The sequence below is a fragment of the Alosa pseudoharengus genome, unplaced genomic scaffold, assembly GCF_046254945.1.
Source record: "Alosa pseudoharengus isolate Yale_2024_CS ecotype anadromous, Long Island Sound unplaced genomic scaffold, YU_APseudo_1.1 YU_APseudo_1.1_scf_12, whole genome shotgun sequence".
In the NCBI taxonomy this organism is placed as follows: Eukaryota; Metazoa; Chordata; class Actinopteri; order Clupeiformes; family Clupeidae; genus Alosa; species Alosa pseudoharengus.
In genome coordinates, this window is record NW_027468587.1 from 39,389,975 (window position 1) to 39,412,330 (window position 22,356).

The window sequence follows — 22,356 nt, forward strand, 5'->3', positions numbered from 1 at the left end:
AGGTTAGGCCTACAGTAAGTCTGTAGGCTATGGGATGGATAGCCCATCTGAATGTTTTTGGATGCCGCCTGTGATTTATTATTTTTGGGCATAGCTACGGTATAGGCTAAATCAAGGGGAAATAATGAGTACGTCTATTCTAAGGTAAAGTCCACAAAAATAGACTTGATAGGCCCACCAAACACTGCCGGAACTTTAAGAACAAACTATATTTGGCGTTCCGAACCGGTTCAGGACCGATATGTTGGTGGCGGAACGCATGCAAGAACGAAAACGTTAAACATAGGCCTACCTGAACCGTTCGGAACGGAACGTTTGAAAAATAATTTTGTTTTCAAGCCCTGATACTGGTCCTCCTGGACCTCAGCGCTGCCTTTGACACCATAGACTATGACATACTACTTAGGCTTGAAAATTTGATAGGCATCAAAGACTCAGCACTCGCTTGGTTTAGATCAGTGTTTCTCAAAGTGTGGTCCGGGGACCACTGGTGGTCCGCAAGCTATCCCAAGTGGTCCACAAGCAGACCTGGTAAAATATGATATAGATGAGTTGTCTGCTATATTGACCCAACTTGTATATAAATCCAAACAGTTCTGCAACACTGTGTATGTAAAATAAGTCAGTTTAAATCATATGAACACAATAAGCAAGGTGGTTCAGTGAGTAGCCTATTGTGTAGGCTAATATACTGTTGAAGTAGATCTAATCTTTTTTTTTTTTTTTTAACCTAGGTGGTCCGTGCGTTTCTGTTTTATTGGTTAAGTGGTCCTTCATCTGAAAAAGTTTGAGAAACACTGGTTTAGATCATACCTTCCTATCCGTCAAGAATTTGTACAGGTCCATAATAAACCATCTACCCAGATTATGGTAAAATATGGAGTGCCTCAAGGCTCAGTACTGGGGCCCCTGTTGTTTAGCAGATGATACATATATCATCTTTACCTCTCCATAAAACCTGATGAATTAACCCTGTTAGCCAAACTTGACACATGTATAAGAGATATAAAGACATGGATGACGAATAATTTCCTGCTTTTGAACTCAGATAAAACAGAAGTCATGGTTTTAGGTAGTGATGGGCAAATGAAGCTTTGGTGAACCACTAAACCACAGCAGTGTGAAGCTAGCAACACTAATTAAAAAATCCAATATGGCTGCCACATGTAGATTTTTCAACATAAAAGTCCTTACCCAAACCAGTATATGTAACCAAAAATATTGGTTTGCTAAGGACTTTTATGTTGAAAAATGTATGTGTGGCGGCCATCTTTTTGCTTTTCAGCTAGTGTCGCTAGGTTTACACTCACTCCTGTGGTTCAGTGGTTCACCAAAGCTTCATTTGCCCATCACTAGTTTTAGGTTATAAAAAGATGAGGGATATCCTATCCACATCACAGGCTACATATACAGTGATGGCCAAAAGTATTGGCACCCATGCTAATGGGTCAATACTTTTGGCCATCACTGTAGTGATCTTCCACTGACTTCATCCACAAGTGTTAAAAACCTAGGAGTTATAATTGACCAGGACCTAGCACTAAGTAATCACATAAAACAGATCACCAAAACTTAATTTTACCATTTAAGGAACATTTCAAAGATAAGGAAGTCCTTATCCTTACCAGATGCCGAGAAATTATGGATGCTTTTGTCATCTTAAGGATAGACTATTGCAATGCTAATACAATGCTATTATGCTGGCTGTAATAATACCTGTCTAAAGAGCTTACAGCTTATACAAAATGCAGCTGCACACACAAAAAAATATGATCATATTCCCCCCATCCTAGCATCTTTACACTGGCTACCTGTTAAAAGTCATTGACTTCAAAATATTAGTTATAGTTCTTGGTTGGTTGCCTGCATTGAAAGAGGACACCTCATGAAGACGCTCTTTTGTCTGCTTCTGACAGAAGAAGCACTTATCTATGCTGGCAGCAGCTGCTGCTGAATACTGTAAGTGTACAAAGTCCCTCTAGATGGACTTGATGCAGTTGCAGGTGTTGCTGCAGGCTCAGAAGATGGTCTACCATGTCTTTTCTGAAGATACTGAGTCCTGCCTGCTTCCAGGCCCGGAGTGGGTAATCGGGAGAATCGGGAGAATTCCCGGTGGGCCGCTTCACTTTTGGGCCGGTCGAGGGAAAAATATTGACATTTGTCACGTTAATCTATCTTCTCTTAAAGTTGGCTACACACGTTCGCATTCTATGCCTAACACCGCAGCCTCTGCATGGGTTGTTCTCCCCTCCCAAGAAAAGTTAATTGGTTGGGTCCATATAGCCCGTCTTTCCTAAAAAGTTTTCTCAGATAGCCTACCAGCCGGGCCGGCCCTACCGTAGTGATAAGCGTCAGGGAGGATGGATGGTAGAAAGACGCCATGAGGGACTGAAAAGGCCAGGAAAAAAAGACGAAAAGTATTGGAAGAAAATGCTGCCAAATGTGCCAAACTTCCAATTTTTTTTGAAGAGGACAGACATAAGTGGCAACTGGTAAAGAGAGATAGCCATGATTATAACGGCGTAATTGGGCTAATAACCTACTGTACGTTGTAGCGTTGTCAACCTATTCGCAAGTAACATTAAATGAATTAAAATATGAGCCTTTTTGTATCATCCAATATGGCGATTCATAGACTTTGCAAATATTATGCAAATATTGATAACACAACTCAAGCTTGATCTGTGTATAGCCTAGGCATAAAAACAAAAGTAGCCTCTGAGCAGCAGATCAGCCAGTCCCCCGCTGAAAATGATGAGCCCGAAATTAGCTATGACTACAGGGACAAGTAGAAAGGATAATAGAGTTAACCATATGAATTAAAGTTATTTTATGTAAGAAAGAGCAGTAGGCTATATGACAGCAGTAGGCTACATGATCAACATATATGCCTTGTTTGCTCAGAAGTGGGTGTAGTAAAGGAGCAAATCACCAAACAACAACATGATAGTTGACCCATGCAGAAAAAAACATGTAAACAATACAGTAGTTCACTATGCCTCTTAGTGTAATTGTGGGATAGCCTACATTTCAAATGCTTTATTTCTTCCTTCCTGTTTTTGTTAACTTATCAACCTATCCTTGTGGAATAGTGGAATATTTGTAGCCTATAATAAAAACTACAGGATAAGAGCTGAAATGTTGCCTTATTTATCCAATTTCCACCACCACTAAAAAAATGGGCCGGTCTTGGCCCTGAAACTCCCGGGCTGAAAAGTGGCCCCACTCCGGCCCTGCCTGCTTCACATGATTTCTAGTAGTGAATCTTAGCATGCTGCAGATGCTCAGATTTGTAGCAGTTCCTTTGCCAAACTGTTTTGTTCTGTTGTAAAATAACTGCACTGTAACAATGTAATCGTTGGCTGATTTGTGATCAATCTCCATACCCATCTCCATACTCTCTCATGGACAAAAACAAGAAATTTGGCATATGTCTAGTGATGGGTCATTCACCAGTCCACACATATCTGCCACTGGATACATAGCCCAAAATCTGTTTCTTTTAGAATATGTGTGCCATCACCTGACTAACAGAAAGACACACCTCAGAATATAACCTAACTAGACTGTGCCACCATGAACTATGAAAATGTGCTTGCTCAAATGTAGAAGGCTAGAAGGTCACCAATATCACCAACCATGAAGAACAGAGCACTTTGTGCTTCAGGTTATTCGATATTCTAAATTCTATCACTGCCAGCTATCAACAGCCAACTGTCACTGGTAGTGTCTCTCTTTCTCTCTCTCTCTCTTACACACACACACACACACACACACACACACACACACACACACACACCTGTCTGTTTGTCTATCTGATCCTTTACCCTTTTTTTTCTTCACACTTACATAGGCTACGGAAGGCCTTACAGACTTCAGCTGGTACTATGTAAAATACTATTAAACTTGATTTAACAGAGATCTCTGCACTTTGTGCTCTGAATGGGTGTAGGCAAGAACTGACATAGCAGGCTAGGCCTACACTCAAGCACACTAATAGGCATGAATTGATAGTATTGATATTGAAGTATTCTTTTTTTAGCAGACAATTTTGAGAATTTTAGGCACAATTTCTTGTTAAAGAGATCAATCATCAGCCTAAAATGTTTTATAATGTTGTATTGTTTATGTGGCCCACTTTTGTACACTACCTTGTAGAATATCTTTGCTTTTTGGCACCAAACCCTATGCTATAATACCAGCAATGTGAGGTTTATGGACAAAACACCAAATTTGACCTTTTCTGAATTTGACCTTTGATTTGGGTTTTTCAAAACCTTCAAAAAAAATGGAGACATGTTTTTTTTTACTCTTAAGAACCCCTAGAACAAAGATATAATACTCTCCAAAAATTAACATGCGAATCCCACAAGCCCCCAAATTAGACACATAGGCCCCCCTACTACTACCTCAGTTTCCAAAGCAACACACATACCTAAGCAAAACCATTGTAATTATCTCTACATCATCTGTTTTAACACTATATTTTACACCATATGTTTTGCATTTTCATGCACTGGTAATTCCTAGGAATTGAATTTCTAGTTTCCATTGTTGATATGTTGGTATTGTTGGTATTATTATAATTGGCATTGTTGTTATTATTACTATTACTATTATGGTTAATTATTGTTAATATTTTTAACTAATGTAGTGTTCATGTAAGTCACTCTGGATAAACAGAAACATAAAGTCAGCAGAATAAAAAAAAGTGCATGGGAGCTATTTTTGTTGGTAGACTGAGGTGTTTGTGTCCCATGTCTGCATCTTCTTCACAACACTAACGGCTGATTCACACTGCATGTGTGGTGACGGCGTGTCAGCTGCATTTCCTGTCTGTTTTCATTTCGGCGCCCATGTTAACAGGTTGGAGCGTGCACACTGCGTGCATGACACGCACGTGTCGGATGTGGTTCGAGCCGCGCTGAAAATGTGTGCATGCTGGAAATAGGAAAGGCCTATTTTTCCACACAAGCGCGTTGGAAGCATTTCCAGTCTGAATCATCCGTAAACAAGGAAGTGAGTGTGGTGACATCTGACTGTAACTTTTGGATTAGGGACTGCTGTGGTTGACGAAATTTCTGAGGAAGCTGGTGATTTGCCAGATTAGTGGAAAAGTTGTGGTGGTTGGAGAAAGCGGCAAGTCACCCACAATTTGTGGGGATTGGTTAAATTATTGCAATTGCAATATCATAAAATAGGGACTGACTTATTAGAGGTGGCCATTAAATGCCCATTCAATATAGGAAACAGATCCTATAATCAATGTAACCTTTTGCTGGAAGAAATAGATATGTCCCGACGATGTTTCTACCATTACAAACCTAGTGATCGTAGTGATGTGATACTTTGATACAATTGCAGAATAGCTCTTTACCTTGGAATAAAAAGAGGTGTGCTGGATCTCTCCATCTCGGTACCATGTGATTTCTGCAGCAGGTTTGGCCCCTGAGGCACGGCAGGTGAGGTTGTATGGGGTATGGGCCTTCAGTCTGAGCAAAGGGGCTCCTTCCACTACTGGGTCTGCTGGTGGCACTACAGGACACAGAAGTGTTCTATGTCAACAGAATACCTTGCATATTTCAGTAGGATATTAATGTACACCATGTGGGACTGTGTGTGTGTACATGTACATGGCATGACTCTAAGGTTGGGATGTCTGAGGTTTGGATTCTGTTGTAGTAATTGCAGCACGTCTGGTCTTCAATCAGCCAAAGAGAACACATGTAACTCCTCTCCTAGTTACTCCACTGGCTCCCTATAGTGGCCAGAATTAAATGTAAATCTCTCACTTAGGCCTATAGGACACTGACTGCTCCCTGCTATCTTAATTTAATGATCAAGATGTATATCCCCAACCACCCACTGCAGTCTTCTGATGAGCGTATGTTGTGTCGACCAGCCATAAACGCTAGGTCAAATTCAAGACTCTTTTCCTTAGTGGTCCCTTGTTGATGGCATGAGTCGCCCAGTGCTCTCCGTTCCTGTGATAGTTTTGGGTCTTTCAAGAGGGGTCTAAAGGCATATCTGTTCAGCAGTTTATTAAGCGTTTCTTGTTATGGTTTTGTATTGTATTGTTTATTTTCAATAGGCTGTTGATTGGCATTTGTTGTTTATTATTGATATTCTCCTTAATGTAGTCTGACCAACATTTTAAATGGTTCCCTGTTAAATTTAAGTATTATATTGTTTTGTATTTGTATGTCGCTTTGGACAAAGGTGTCTGCCAAATCCCAGAACCATAACCATAATTAATTTTCGTGCATGGTAATAATAATACGAAGTCCAGTGATAACAGTACAGTGCATTTCCATTCACTGTAATAAGAAGAAGACTTCGGATAACAGAACAGTGCATTTTCATGCACTTTAATAATACAAAACGAATCTGCACACCCAAATGAATGTTTCCTTTTGACAATTTGTTGACGGTGTTGAGGGATAGGTGATTTGATTCTGGATTGCCAAATAAACACAGGACAAGAAAAGGTCAAGCCATCAGGTAGGAAAAAGAGCAAAGAAGGGGAAGAGAGAAGTAAAAGATTAATGCAGCTATGGTGTCTGTTTATAAGTAGCCTATTAGCCTACACATGTAATTAAATAGGTTAATGTTAATTAAATGTTATAATTTTTAGCCTCTTGCTATGTTACTAGCTGTGCTAGGCTTTCATCCAAGCTAGGCCTACACAACTTCTCTGCCCTCATGAGAAAAGGTAGACACATAATGTATGGGCCAGAACTGTGACATGCTGCCAAAACATTGACCAAGTTATTACCTACAATATTGGGATATCATTACATTATCAGGTTTTATTATATTTTTGATGGAATTAAAGAGAACATTTGTATTACATTATAGGAAGTTATTGCATTATTGGGAAATTATTACATTATTGAGTTCTACAAAGAATTAAATACAGGCAGCCCAATAATTGTGGCACATGGGTTTCTGTTCAGAATATTTCTTTTTTCAGAATATGTTTTTCTTCTCAGAATAAATGCTTGTTTCCCCTCAACATTGGATTTTCCTCATTATTTTCATTGTGAAACTCAGATAAAATACCAACACTTTTTACCTTTTTAACATCAAAGTTTTCTTACCTATGACAGTGAGTTTTGCCTTATGGGAGCGTATTGCTGCCTGTGTGGCCTGACACTCATAGGTTGCGTCATCAGCCAGGTCCGCTGAGTGAATTAACAGACTGTGCTCCCCTAGTAGTGGGTCACCCATCAGGGAATATCTTGTCCAACCTGTAGAAAGAAATGTGTAAGTCCATTATTATAATATAAATGGGCCAGCTTGCACCTCTAAAATGCTGTTTTGATGAGGATGAGATAATTAGATCATACCAGGCAGATCTCGCTCCCCACCCAGGGCAAGTCCATCTTTGGTCCATTGTACCATGCCTTGATATCCAACTATAACGCATGGAAGGGTCACAGACTGGCCAGCAACCACAATCTCATCCTGTGGTTGCTGAGAGAAGTATGCAGCATGGGTAGCTGGGGGTAGAGAAACTCAAAATGAGTCAAACTCAGAGGCACACCATCAGAAGAAGCAAACCAGGTACCCCTCAATGGCCATTAACATTGACACAGGTTGAAATGACATCTAAATCACACCTATATCAACCTGACTATACCTGGGTGTATATACCATGGCATGGAGACCAGCACTCAGGTAGGTATCAGGTAAGGTATCCGTAACCAACACTGCTATTGGTAGAGAAAAATTAGATACTGTATTTCAGAAATTCAGAGAGTCTTGATCTGCTGCATCATGTTCTTATTTTGTTAGTACCCATTTTGTGAGTAAGTTATGAGACTCGTCAATGTGTTATTTTTAATTTTCTCTTAGAGAAGAGAAATATTATTATGAGTGGTTGAGAGCCCTCTTACCAAAATAAAAAAAAAAACAATCTCAGTCCACAATTTGGTTGTCAAATGGAAGGAAACATAGTTTAATCATCCTTCATTGTAACCGGTATAAAAAAATCAACAGTATTTTATGGAAAGTAGCTATCGTTTTTAAATAAGTAAAAAAGTGTAGGAGAAAACTATAAAACTTAAGAAAGAGTTCACACCTCAAGGCTGCATTAGTTCACCTGTTATGTACACTGTACACAGCAGACTGTATCAGCATGCCCAATAAGATTATTTTAAAATATTCAGATGACTATTTGACTGGTTAGTTGATTGGTGTGACAAAAACACTGTTATCATTAACACTGTTAATACAGAAGCAATTATATTATACTGACAGCTGTCCCCATTAACAATTCATAATGTTGAAATCAAGCAAGTCTCTTTATACAAATACTTGGGTGTCATGATAGACGATAATCTCTGGTTGGTCCCTCATATAGAATTTATTTGCAAATTGCAAAAAAATACAGCAGCAAATGTATTTTCTTTGTAGGTCTTTTGGAGCCAGTAGCCAGATTATGCCCTTGTTTTTTAAATCAGTAATTCAGAGTGTAGAGCTGTACGGCAGCAACCTATTGTATCTGTGAAAAATAAAACTTAACTATATAATCAAATAAAAATTGGCTAAAAGAGTATTGGCCTACCTGTGGCCCACTCCTTTCAGGAAACCCTATTAGAAGCATGCTCAGGCCAGCCCTAACCATATCATATGATACCTTGCATGTTTTGCACAAAGAATATCAACCTCTGCCCCCTAACAGGCTTTTAAAAACAGTTTCTTTCCCTGGGCCATCAGGTCATTTTGTACATTTTGTACACCAATCTATTCTGATGTTGAACCTGGATCTTAATCCAGGGGACATTATAGTGTAAATTTATCTAATCTTAATTTATATGAAAATGTAATTTGCTGCACAGGGATGCAAAACACATAGTGAAGTGAGTGCTCATATTTCCTGTCTTCTTAGGTACTGCTTGACTGGACAACTTAATAAGAGTGTAGTGTGTACACAGTAATATTTCCCAAGTGACAAAGTATTTTTGGAAATATTCTGGTAGTGTCACAGTGTATAAGATTATGGGTTTTGGGGACAGGTTGTTTCATAAGAACCATTTCTGAAAATGTCCCTAAACAGCTCTGTCTTTCTACGTCACTTTGAATGTATTTAAGTAGGCTATCAGAGTGGTATCAGTAATGATGGTTGAAACTTCCGATGAAAAGAGCTTCTCAGATCCCCCCAGAAGTAGGGGGGCATTTTAAACAGGCAAGCAAGGGGGAGGGTGTAGAGTAACATATGGTGCTGTGTCAAAGGCTATTGTCACCCTGTGTTGTCCTTTTAATAGGCATGTTCCTTTCCAACCAATCCCACTAAATGCAAGATTAACAGCCCCTTAAAAGCTGCTTGTCTATGGACCCAAGAGGTGGATATTTTCTCTCGAGCAGGGCCACCCTCTTTCACAGACAATCCACCTTGGCTTATTTTTGTTCACTTTTGTGAAAAATGGGTTTTCCAAGTTTATATAGATTCATTCAATCAACATCACTCAGTTAATGTACACCACCTCAATAATTTTCTACCTAAATCTGCATTTAACCATATTAAATACTGCCATTAACCCTCATGTGTGTTTTTACTTGTCTTTTTCTGTATAACTTAGATGTCCTCCACTTGCTAAATTCAGTGGCCAATCATGACAAGACAAGCAGGGTTAAAACAAGACCTTAACATTAACAAAAGCAATAGATTATACAAAATATAAAATGCAGAAAAAAACTAACACAAGCTTTGGCTTTGCTACCTGGTAATCAGTGTCCTCTACTCTTGCTGTTACACTGGTCCCACGGGTATTCCTACTGAAAGCGTATAGTTAAATATGAAATATAGCAAATCCATCCAGATAAAATAAGACAGTTTCAAGCAAGCTTCCCTACTTTTAAAACACAGGCCATGAAGCAACATACAGAAGAGTCATAAAAGAAACAATATGTGTGAGTCCTCAGAGGAGAATGCTCTTCGTTAGGAAAATGACCTCGGTCCATCAAAGCATGTCCAGCCTCTGTCTACAACTCTTGCTAGATATTATAAAATAACACTTTGAGATTGAGTTATTCAATCCAATTCAGAGAACTTGTTTCAAAGCAACACGCAGAGAATGAGGCACAATACAAGAGAAATGGCATATTTTATAATGCTGATCAAAGACTTGCAGCTAGAAAGTTACTGCTTCAGCTGACCTGCTGAAGAGGAAAGGGACAGCTACAAAAGAAAGGTCTCAGCAGTCAGAGGAGATATAAGAGACAGTAACAGACAATACACTACAGTGTCTTCAAAAGCAGTTGTTCTCACTCACAGAACTCATAGAACCACAAAAGAACTAAACTCCCCTCTCAGGTCAGTCCAGATCCCCCTGTGCTGCCAAACTTCCTCCCACAGAAAAGATCTGCCCAACCAACTCACAACAGCGAAAGTGGCAAAAGAGACAGAGGCACTGGAAATTAAAATAAGAGAGCTTTTAGCCTATACACACAATGGAACATTCACCAAGGAGAAGAAGCCACAAAAGGCACTAAAGTTCCTCATACCATTCACACTCCCTTGCAAAAACAAAATGGTTGCGGCAAACTTGTGGGTGATTTGTGGCAAACAAATAAGTTCACTGGAAAATGTTGGCCAATGAATTGCTGCCACAGTTAGCCAGTAAAGCCAGGCAATCTTCCAGTGAACCTCTGATGACAAATTTGCCAGTAGGCCTAGTGGCAATCGCCAGTTTTGTCATCACAGTGTGCCAGTAATGGCAAACTTTTAGTGAACTTCTGGTGACAAATTTGCCTAATTCTGATATTTCTATAATTACAATTATTACTCAACTGTTTTACTTGTTGTAGCTTATGTTCCTGTAGCCAGAAATGTAAAAAATATGAACTTGCAGCAAACTTGCTACAAACAGCACACATTCAGGCAAACTTGTAGCAAAGAAAAGAACCATAAAAACCAAAAGAACCAATAGTTTGCCATAACTACACCAGAAGTCCAGAATGTATGTAAGGTATGTAACCATATTCATTCAGAACCCAAAGATCTTGGGATACAACAGCCACCAGGAAATTACATTTTAAAATAGCATTGTCTAGTCAACGTCTATCTTTGCTGCACTGAGAATTGATAGGCCTACGTATGCCACTGACAAGCTTTTTTCATCTCCAAAACACAAGTATTCCAAAGTAGTGAGTGTTACAAATATTCCAGATGGAAATTGAGGGTGCGTTCGTAAATTGCCACCCCGAGCGCTCCGAGCACACTCTGAATCTTTTTAACCGTTCGTAAATTGGGAGAGTGGATGGAATTATCGTTCTTTTATTCAGAGCATCACACTCTCGAGCATCCAGAACGTACTCTCCTCTGGGCACTCCAGCTGAAGAGACGGAGTGGCAGAGCGTGATGTCACACCATAGGTTGAAAGAGAATAGATTGTAGCAGGCTAGTGCTACTGCTAATGCTTTCGAGTTGACATTACAAGCTAACTGTTGTTATTTAGTAGGTTAAAATAATTGCTCACACAGTGTTCCTCATCATCATTGTCAAGAAGCTCTTGCATTAGTGGAATTTAGTTCTGAATGACACATAAACCCTGTTTCACAAGTGCTGTAGTGGCGTCCATATTGTAAACCATACTGTCTGTAATCCCAAATAACCGTTTGTAAATTCACAGAACGCTCATCTTTTTCAAACTTCAGAGCGTTATTCTACTTTCAGAGTGTCAGATTGAATTTACAAATGTACCCTGAGTGAGTACTGTACATGTTGTTGCTATGATACAGTATATTTAGCGAAATAGCTAGCTCCCTTAGCTGACCCATTGTTGAACACAAACAAAAAAACAAAAAAAAGACAACCTCAAAATAGAGGGAGAGCAGATAGCTAACAAACATTCAAATTCAGGCAAATTTGAGGAAAAGTCGGTAAAGGGGCTATTTCACACAATTTGAGGGTGCTGAATTCAAATATTTTGTTTACCAAGCTCAATTCTGAGTTTTAAGCTTGCTAATTAGCATAATTAGCATAATTCACATACTTTTTGGTTTTGCCATCAGATATCATAGGAATTGCAAAAATAAGGCATTAATATACTCTTTATGTATCAGATTGTAGGACAGGACAGGAATTACCCCAATGACCCTCAAGTAGCAAATAAAAATAGGCTAAAATTAAAATATAAATTGAAATAATAGCTAAAATTCAGTATGACGTTTACAAGCAAAATAGATTCTTTAATAATAAATTGATAGAATAGTAGGTGACTGCTCATTTTTCTGTAGAAAGTACTTTGTCACTAACTATTATGAACAGTTGTCAGTCTTTACAGAGGATTTACACTGTATTTTTCTTTTACTGTAAAGGCGACTGTGCTTGCCTAATCTCACTGGTGCTCTTTCCTATCATTCAAATTCCAGCCATGCAAAAAAAATGGAAGAATGTGCCTGTTTGATGGTTGCTGAAGAGTGCTATGGAGATTGCATTATTTGCAAAAAATTTAGACAAGATATCCTTTATAGTGCAACAAAAAAAAAAACATTCTCCAGTGCATCTTTACTGCATATGATGCTGAAAGGGAAGTGGACCTAGGACAAATCCTCAGCTATGAACTGATTAATGTCCCTGGACTGTAGCTATTGCAGATAGCGATGGTTATTTGTGAAGTGGAAATAAGTCTATCCTCACTCAAGTGCTGTCTAGCAATGTGGAATGTCCAGTAGTGATCACTGCAAAAACTGCTCATTCAACACTGGTAATAGATGCTCAAGATCTAGTTATGTCTTTAGGACACCCATCTGACTGCAGCACATTTAAGAAGTATGCAGGAAAGTTTATAAGAAACTTTTGTATTGTTATTTGGTATTTGTTATGTGGTAGCAAATGATGTTGACTATCAAAGAAATATACCTAATGTAGGAATGCACACAGATATTGCAACAGATACACTCAGGCCAATCCAAACTTTTCTCATCTGTTGTTCCTCGTTGGTGGAACACACTGCCAGTTCCTACAAGGGCAGGGTCACCCCTCTCCATTTTCAAAAAACTCCTGAAGACCCAGCTCTTTAGAGAACATCTCCTCTCATAGCACCACTTACAAGTTTTGCTGATCCTAGCACTTACCACCCGTCTTGAACTGACACTCACCTGTTTAAAAACAGCACTCACTGATGCACTTATTCTTACTGTACTCGTTTTTAAATTGTCCTAAAATTGTTGAGAGAATTGCTTTAAAACTTAACTGTTACCATGTTGTTAGTCGCTTTGGTTAAAAATGCGTCAGTCAAATGTAATGTAATGTAATGTAATAATGGTGTAGGCCTATCTGATTAAGACCCAAATAGTGGTTGAAACGTACTTATTAAATTACACTGGGAGCAAAGAAGACTATCTTCACTTTTTTTCCCTTTGCAACTGTCAAAGAAATCCCATAAACACAGGAAGGCCTAGGGTAGCCTACATCAGATGGCCTAAAGATTAGGCTCTTCTGCATAGCATTACAGTAAGTGATTTGCATGCAGTAATTTGAACACTGACCTTGATCTAGCCTACTTTGGCTATTTAAAGGTAATTTATTGCCAAAACATCACACAATATAAATGAGCTATAACAAACAATAAAGGACTTAATCACACACAATTATGTAGGAAGTTTAGAAGTTGACCAGAAGTTGACCAGAATTGACCAAAAGTGCACCAAATTCAACACAAATGACTCAATACACTTGGAGGAGGCCTGCGTCCTTTCTTTTCCAGATATTTTAGGATTTGGATATCGTTTCAGTATCGAGTATCAAGATATTTATGGCAGGTATTGTATCGAAGTCATAATTTTCATCATGACAACACTATGCCAGAGCCACTCTGTTTTCTAGATGTCGAGGATCGGAGGCTCTACCACCAACAAGTGATGCTGCTCAATGGCATATTAGAAGAGCACATTATCAAGCTCTAATATGGAGGCAAGCACACATACCAAATCTAGTGTTACTATAAGTAAAATGTTTTTTACTTGTCAGTTGTTGCTGACGGTAGATGCAGTTCTGCATTAGGCTTATTCCCGCTATCTAAGTTCATATGTACTGTAGGATATATTCTGAGTTGAAGGTTATCTGTGCAATTTGTTATTGTGATGAAATGCATTAAACATCAGAGTGTTTAAAGTGACTCACTATGTTAGCAATAAAAATATGGTTGTGTTTTGATTAGAATTTCCGAGTTTATTACATGTTAACTGTAATCATGTTCCCATTAAATACGTTAATAAACTATAGTATGGCTTCTTTAATGCTCAAACATGTATTTAGAGAACAGTTTTATTTGGTTTTAGTGATTACTTTTGAAATCAACCCAATTTAGAGAAAAATAAGCAAAAATAATCGCTATTTTAAATGCTGATTATGCAGCTTAGAACTCAGAATTGAGCTTGGTAAACAAAATATTCAGAATCAGCACCCTCAAATTAGGTAAGAAGGGTGGTTTACCAACTTTTCCTCAAATTTGCCGTCAGAAGTTCTCTTCTGTGAAGCTGCTCTCCCTCTAAAAGAACTATTCTTATCTCCGAGCATCTTGCATTTTTAGAAGCCTCACTTTTTTCTGCTTGTGCCTTGCTCATCTAAACGTGAGGCAACAGTCATTGACATTGTTCCATAGGGAATGACATTCATACCACTGTGGTAGAAATTTTGGATAATTAACAAAATATAATGCAATAGCAGTAAGTGATAGCCTAGAAATCTATACGCACCCTAGCGGCAGCAAATTAAATTTGCTGCCAGGGCTAGTCTAGCAACTCTCCATTGGCTTGTGAGCTCGAAAAATTAAACTTCTATCAGGCCAATCAAATCGTGTATAGAGTCGTCAGCAGGGATGGATTACTGCACGGGCCTACCGGGCCCAGGCCCAGGGGCCCAAGAGGTCAGGGGGCCCTGAAGCCCAAGCCTTTGCATGGAATCATTGCCTCAATATCAACAAATCAGGATGTAGGCTATGAATCTGATTGAATTTAGTATTGGCCATCCCCAAAATGCACCAAAATACAGGAAATCACATTTAGAAATTAAAAATGTTCTGGCAGAGGACCCCCAACCCCCCCCCTCCCACATAGGCGACTATTAGTGGGGGGTTCCTTAATACATATGGGCCCAGGGGCCCGAAGGTTCATAATCCGCCCATGGTCGTCAGGCGGGCTTAACATAATGACTGATGGCAGAGTTGCAACGGTTTGGCTTGAATCCCCTGCTACTTGAAAACAAAGAAGATGGATGTTGCTGTTGGCGAACAGTGTGACACGAGTTAAGCTTTTTTTAAGTTGGCAAAAGTTTGAACTAGCCAACTAGCTCTGCTGGTGGGAAAACGCATAGGACTCATAGCGCTGTCCTATTGCGTGCAGAGGGAATTTGAAAGACAACCGATTATCCTGCCCCTCGGACTGAGCGCTGCGAACGGTGAGTGCCCAGACCCTACATTTTAATGTGGGTCTGGCTCGTCAGGCTAAGTAAGTAAGTAAGTTAACATGTATTATATGGGGCCTTGCCCTAAAGAACTTTGGGTTTGATAGGCCTACTGTAATGTGCTGTTGCTGGTAGATTAACTTGCCCCTGGCGTTGTGAATAAACCTGCAGTATTTTCTCACACTTGAGAGTACCTGGAATTTTTGACCACACCATGTTTAATAACAAAAATAACAATTAAATAATAGTGTTCAAACATTCATGAGTCTGGTGGATGCAGGCACAAAACTTGACATGGTCTCTTAGTCCTGAAGGTGAGTGATCTGTATCAGTGGCCTGAAGGTAAGAACCAGTAGGCTATTGGTTAGTGTGTGTGTGTGTTTGTGTGGTGTCCAAGGCTATTTTACTCCTATTTACTCCTTCTCTTGTAGACTACAAGCTGACTACTCCTAGTACCTAATAGATCTATGAGAATTGATGCTTTTTAAAGAAATGGTTAAAAAACCTGTAATGATTTGTAAGCTGGATTCTGTGGACTATAAATTCATATTGCTTTTGGGAAAGGGTCCCTGGATGTTTGAATTTGTCATCACTGAAATTTGTTCATATCAATGTACCTGGATACACTTGGGTCTTAGACATATATTCTCCTCTCTTTCGTTGTAATAAACATATTCTACAGTTCCTTTTTATAAGTCTGTGATCCATCTGACCTAGTAAATCTCTTCAACCTTTATAGTGTATAAGAGAAAGCAGTGTTCATGTCTTAAAACTACTCTTTCTGTAATCTGCTGGGAGGATTTCTTTAAATCCTAATCAAAATGGACTCCACTCCCCCACCCCTACCCCAATTCCTTCAAACTAAAAGCAGCTTAGAACAATCACACAGCTTAGAATGTAAGGGCAAGCAAACAGAGAGGTAAGGGAGAGGGGGTAATGTAGCTGAGAACCTTTACATGATTGAAAGTTATCTGGGTTATCATTGGTGTATATCAACACTGATTATTTGGTTAAGGAAAACATATCTCTTGAGCTAAGCAAAAATGTTTTAAGCAGTGGGTCATTACAGAGAAAGCCAACATACTTGCTTTTTGCTACACTAACTGACAGTTTTGGGGGTAAGACGTTACAAAGTAACGCGTTCCTGTAATTTAATTACTTAATTGGGTAGGCTAAAGAAGTAAGGTAACAATTCAAATTTCAGTAATTAATTACAGTTACTGAATAACTGAACTGAATTTTAAATATAGATTAGCCTAGATAAATGATTTCATTGTAGAGATGTGGGTAGGGGAGAGCATGCATTCTCTCCCCTGCATCACTCTCCGCAGGTTGGCTTCAGCCCGCACCTCCCCTTCGCAAATCAAAACACTAGTGGACTGTTCATGCAGACTACAACTGGTGTGCCATAGCCTACACAACTTTGTTCAAAATGTATGCATTCAAGTTAACTCTGCAAAGTTATTAGCCTACTTATCACAATGTTGTCAATCAAGTTGTCAATCGCAGACTTCAAGGACGTAGTATAAAACGGCTTTTGAACAACAAAAACAGAAAGGATGCAGGCAGGAAAGGTAGAGGAGTCATTTGCGATGGAAGAACAAAATATGCTTGTCAAAACATCAGCATTAGAGAAGCTGGAGTATCATGCTGAGTGAAGCCCAGTGCTTCACACACCCTGTTTAAAGTCATACACAACAGTCAAATAAAACTAAACTAAAGGTAAATTCAGCAAAGGTGCCAAAATTAGGAGTGAAAGTAGACGTAGGCTACTTTTACTGTAAGTGAACAATGCCGAACCTGAAATTATTAACAACATAGCCTAAGCCTTTGAATTTTGCACCCTGGCTATATAAACCAACTCTGCAGTAAAGTAACAAGTAACACATTACTTTCCATAAGGAGTAACATGTAAAGTATTTTCAATACAATTTAAAGAAGTAAGTAAATAATTACTTTTTTGAGTAATGATCCCAACACTGCTGACTGTCCCCTTGGTCACATAAGGTACAAGAGACAGAGGCAAGGCGACCAGCTGCCATTCATTTTATATCAGAGTAGAATTAAAATCAAATCCCTCACTCTGGCCTATAGGACACTTAGGATCTGCTCCCTGCTACTTGAATTCCATGATCCAGCTCTACATCCTCAACTGTCCACTGCGGTCCTCTGTCGAGTGTCTGCTATGTTGATCATCTATTAAATGAGAATTCTGGCGATTTTTCACATAGGTCTCTGTTTCTCGGGGTCACCGAGTACTGTCAGTATGGAAAACCCCCCGAAAACAATCGGTTCAACCTACCTTGAATTGCTGCAGACAACAGCTACAGCTGCCAGGCAGCTACAGTGCTACACTTTGGGGGCATGAACTCTGAGCTGCCTCACAGCTCTAGCTGTTGGCTGCAGTAACTTGAGCTAGGTTGAACCGATTATTTTCATTTGATTTCATACCCACAGTAGCCCTACTCAGTGACCTCGATAAACAAGGATCAAGCAAAAATTAACCGGAATTTTCCTTTAATGCTAAGAGGTCACAATCAAGACTCTTTTCGGATTCCTTATTGGTGGAATTAATTGCCTAGTGTTCAGCATTCTTGCAATAGTTTGGGGACTTTCAAGACATGTTTAAAGACTGATCTGTTTACCTTATATTTAATGAATTCATTTTCTTACAGAGGTATGGTTTGTATGTTGATGTTCATGGTTTTGTTAATATGAAACTCATTATTTTCATATGTATATTTGATGTTGATACTAATGTTTATTATTACCATTAGCCTATGCTTAATGAGGATAGTAATGATCTATTAGGGCTGTCAAAATAATGCGTTAATTTCGCTTAATTAATTACAGAAATATTAACACATTAAAAAAATTAACGCTGATTAATCGCATTTCATAGTGACATTTGACACAGTGCGGTCTGACTATATGAGTGAAGGAGGCAGAGGAGAAAGCACTGCTTTGATTGAAACATTTAGCCTAGGCTACCTTTTAAAAACAACGCCCAGACCAATCCTGTTGACAGGAGCATCAATCTACTATGTCTGCAGTAAGGAATTTCCGTTGCCTACCATAGGAGTTCGTAGGAGTTAGAAGTCTGAAGTATCACCTCAATGCAAAGCAATTATGGAGGTACAAGTTAGCAGCACACCTCTTGATAATAATAATGCTAGCTGCCAGCCTGGTCAAAGTTAACTTTGCTAACGTAGCCTAGTATTTTCTTAGCCGACCCTATGACCGACTAACTAACTAACTGACAAACTCCCTTACTAAATTGACTACATTTGTTGCACACTTGAAACAAAATGTCTTCAAAAATATGTTGAAGGTGGATACATTTATTTCCATTCCAATAACTTCACACATTACATTTCCGTTTGCACTTGTAGGCTATGCTGCTTTTCTTTGTCTCGTTTTCCTACTGTTTAGTTTAATATTTTCTACCCAAACTTGAACTGCTTCATTTCTTATCCTGAACTGCCACCTTCCGGATAGAAAAGGCAACAACCTAGTAACTAGAAAATGTAATTTCGAGGAAATTACCAGTGCATGAAAATGCAAACATGAACATAAAATGCAAAACAAACTTTTATTTAGAAACAGTTGTGGGCAGAGGAAACAGTTGGCGGGAGTCATAGTTGAGAAGAAGAAGACTTTGGATAACGGAACAGTGCATTTTCATGCACTGTAATTATGTGAATAAAAATCTACAACATGTTCGATTTCACTACTTTTGCGATTTTTCAAAATTTGCTTTGGTTTGGGTGATCATTCACATCAGTGGCAATCATAGAATTCGATCGACCCTCCACACACACACACACACCACACACACACACACACACACACACACACACACACAAAGTGATGGTTGTCATATGTTTCTATTTCATATTTTTTTAATTCATATTGATATTTAAATGATAAGGCTTTACTTGTCTTTAATATCATCAAAATCATAATTGAGAGTCTGTCACTTTAAGAAGAACGTGAACGCAATTAGCTTTCAGTCTCACAGTTTTAGGCTAGTGGAAAATCGTTTTGCAAGAGCAAAGATATGTGGATTGAATTCATTATGTTTGCTATGTCATTAGATAAAATAAATGTTCAAAAAACTAACAAGTCAAAGAATATCTTTCTGGGATGAGATCATAGAAGAGATGTGTCTGCAATGTTCATTTATATGAGTATGGAAATGCACCTACATAAACAGAATATAGGAACAGGAAAATGTCTCGGATCCATTGTTTATTGAGACTGCAAGATTGGTAGCCCAATTACTGTAACAGTTAGTGACATGGTATCTTCTATTCGATGCTATATGCAACTGTCTGTGCGGCACATCCTTATTCAACATGACTCCTAACTTAGCTTGAAAGATTACAAAAACTAGGTTTAGCTGTGACAATATCCTGGGTAATATCTTAACAGCTAACAGCACAGTAAAATCTGCATTTAAAAGCCTGTCACCAGTTGCCAGTTTGTATGTCTAGTTATTTTGCCTACTTAGACTCTGCATAATGAAAAAGCTTCGAATGTCCCTTATCTTCTTTGCACAGCTGATCTACAAAGCACGAAAGGGGGCAAAATCTGCATGCTTAAGGGCAAAGGGAATATTAAAATGTTTTACACTGGCTTTTTTTGGGTTAGGCTATGTATTGGTAGACATCCCTGATAACACACTCTCTCGCTTTTCTGGCAGTGTCACCACAAAGTGAAGTAGACCTAGGCTATACACACGCTGTTGTGCGTGTCAGATAACCCCCTTTCGGTTTCAGCCAATCAAATTTTACTGACGTCCTGGCCGTCGGAAAGGTCCGAATAGCACATTGGAGTTCGCTAAAATATTGGTGGGGACAATTTTGTCATCTTAAAATATTGATTGGGACTAGTCCTTAGCGTCCCACCCTAAACCTACGCCCATGATACATACATACATACATACATACATACATATAATAAGAATGCAGCACACATCCTACCCTACATACAATGCTAGATAACCAATGACAGAGAAAATAAATGCATCAAGGCAGAATTTTGTGTGTGAAATGACCAGGTGCAGTATAGGCTATCCCATTTTCTAGCACATCAGCTGCTACAGCATTCATAATAAACTCTTATTACATTAAGCTAATAAAAAATAAAAAAAACTGAATCAATAAAACATAATATAATTATGAGGCAGCTTCATCTCGCTCTAGCCTACTAGGCTATTTATGTCTCACCCAAAAGAGCAATTCTTAATGTCAAACTCAATGGTAAAACTCCATATTTTTTTTTATATCCACAGACCCTTATTATCAATAATGATATGTTCGCCAGTACTTGTGTCGGCCTGAACAGGGTGGTCCACACCAGTGAAACAAAACAAAAAAAAAACTGCATGACAGCGCTGAAAAGGTGATTAAAAAAAAGCTTACACCAAGTAGGCCTGTCCTATTGTAATGTGAAGAGTCGACAGTCTACACATAATATTTTTGTAGCCTGCATTATCCTTATTTGATTTATTGTTGCAGGGGGTTTAATTGTATTCACGCAATCTGGGCCTACAATTAATCACAATAAGGTCTAAGGAAAAAAAAGATATATATGCACCATTAGTAATCAGTGTTGTTATTCTCTAAGAATTAAGATAGATCTTAATTTTAGGTCAGGAGGCAGTTCTTACTAAAAAAGGAGGGATATCAGCTAATGAAACAGGAGCGCGTCTTTTGCATGGATCTCTCTTCATTGTTTTCAATAGCCTTGGATAAACGCGACCAGAATAGAAATATCCTACCGGTCCGTACCGGGACCAATCGCGAGGTCGTAGGCTGCCCGTGTCCTCGTGAGCAGGCTGTGGTAGAGCAAACTTCAAGGGAACTCAAAATACAAGCTTTACATGTTATTGTTCACATCCCTCTAAGTTACGAACACACAAAAGGCCTATGCGCTATCGTCTTTTATAGATATACACACCACAACAAATGTTGATGTTGATATGCCTACCGCAATCCATAGAGCAGTCAATGATATTACGCTTTTTATTGCGATATTAACATCATAGCCTAACTAGCTAACTAGAATATATCTTACCTGTTCCAAAGAGGCAAATAATTAGACCGAATCTCATAATTTCCACTCCGCTTAGTCAGCAATGAAATGTATGCTCCGTTGAAATTCAGAGACTGTCCGAGCGGCAAGTGCAAGTGGGGTGCTGGCAATGATCAGTCTATGGCATTCACGAACTCTTAGCATCGGGCTACCATTAATGCTTTCTTGTCCGTCTATTATAACTTTTCAGGCCATTGCGATCGATTATAATTTTCTAATAGGCTATATTCCTCGAACAGTTCACTCTCAGGCTGTAGGGTTTGTCAACTATTCGGAGAATACCTCCTGGTTGTTCCCACTTCAGTCCTCCATCCTGCAATGCGTTACAGTGCGGAAAACCCTACTATTTCTGCACCAGATGCGAAAATGGCCATGAAATCCCCCCTCGCTCCTCTGTCTACTGTTCGTATTTTTTCCCTTCGTCGACTGATTCACTCTAAGAATAATCTGTTCTGAAGTGCGCGGTGAACGTGGAACGTTGAATTATGCGGTTTGGCCGAGAATCGAACTTCTTGCTCTTTCAGTGCTGAGTTGACGAGATGTGTGGTGGTGTGACAAGGAGAGCAGGGTAGGATACGCGTGTTAATTGTAGCCTGATCTCGGACCTCTGGCCCTTGAAATAATCTATCATTGACGGAAATACGCGCGCCACTCTCTCTCTCTCTCTCTCTCTCTCTCTCTCTCACACACTCACACTCACACACACACACTGCTTTGGATAACAATGTTTGCCAAATAAATAAATATAATTTAATGCATATGTTTAAATAGCCTAAAAGCAGTCAAGTCATAAAAGTTGATTGAAGTTTAAACGTTCTGACTAAATGTGAAGTGAAGGTTTAAGG

At 39.0% G+C, this 22,356-nt stretch overlaps 1 protein-coding gene across 1 annotated transcript in view; it reads right to left on the reverse strand.

Moving 5' to 3' along the window:
• Positions 1–22,356, reverse strand: part of kirrel3l (kirre like nephrin family adhesion molecule 3, like) — a 50,749-nt gene that overhangs the window by 21,798 nt on the left and 6,595 nt on the right. The window contains exons 2-4 of the mRNA XM_076281323.1: positions 7,350–7,502; positions 7,101–7,250; positions 5,378–5,535 (exon numbers count right to left, since the gene is read on the reverse strand). Coding sequence (XP_076137438.1) covers positions 5,378–5,535; positions 7,101–7,250; positions 7,350–7,502 — 461 coding nt within the window. The remainder of the gene's footprint in view (positions 1–5,377; positions 5,536–7,100; positions 7,251–7,349; positions 7,503–22,356) is intronic.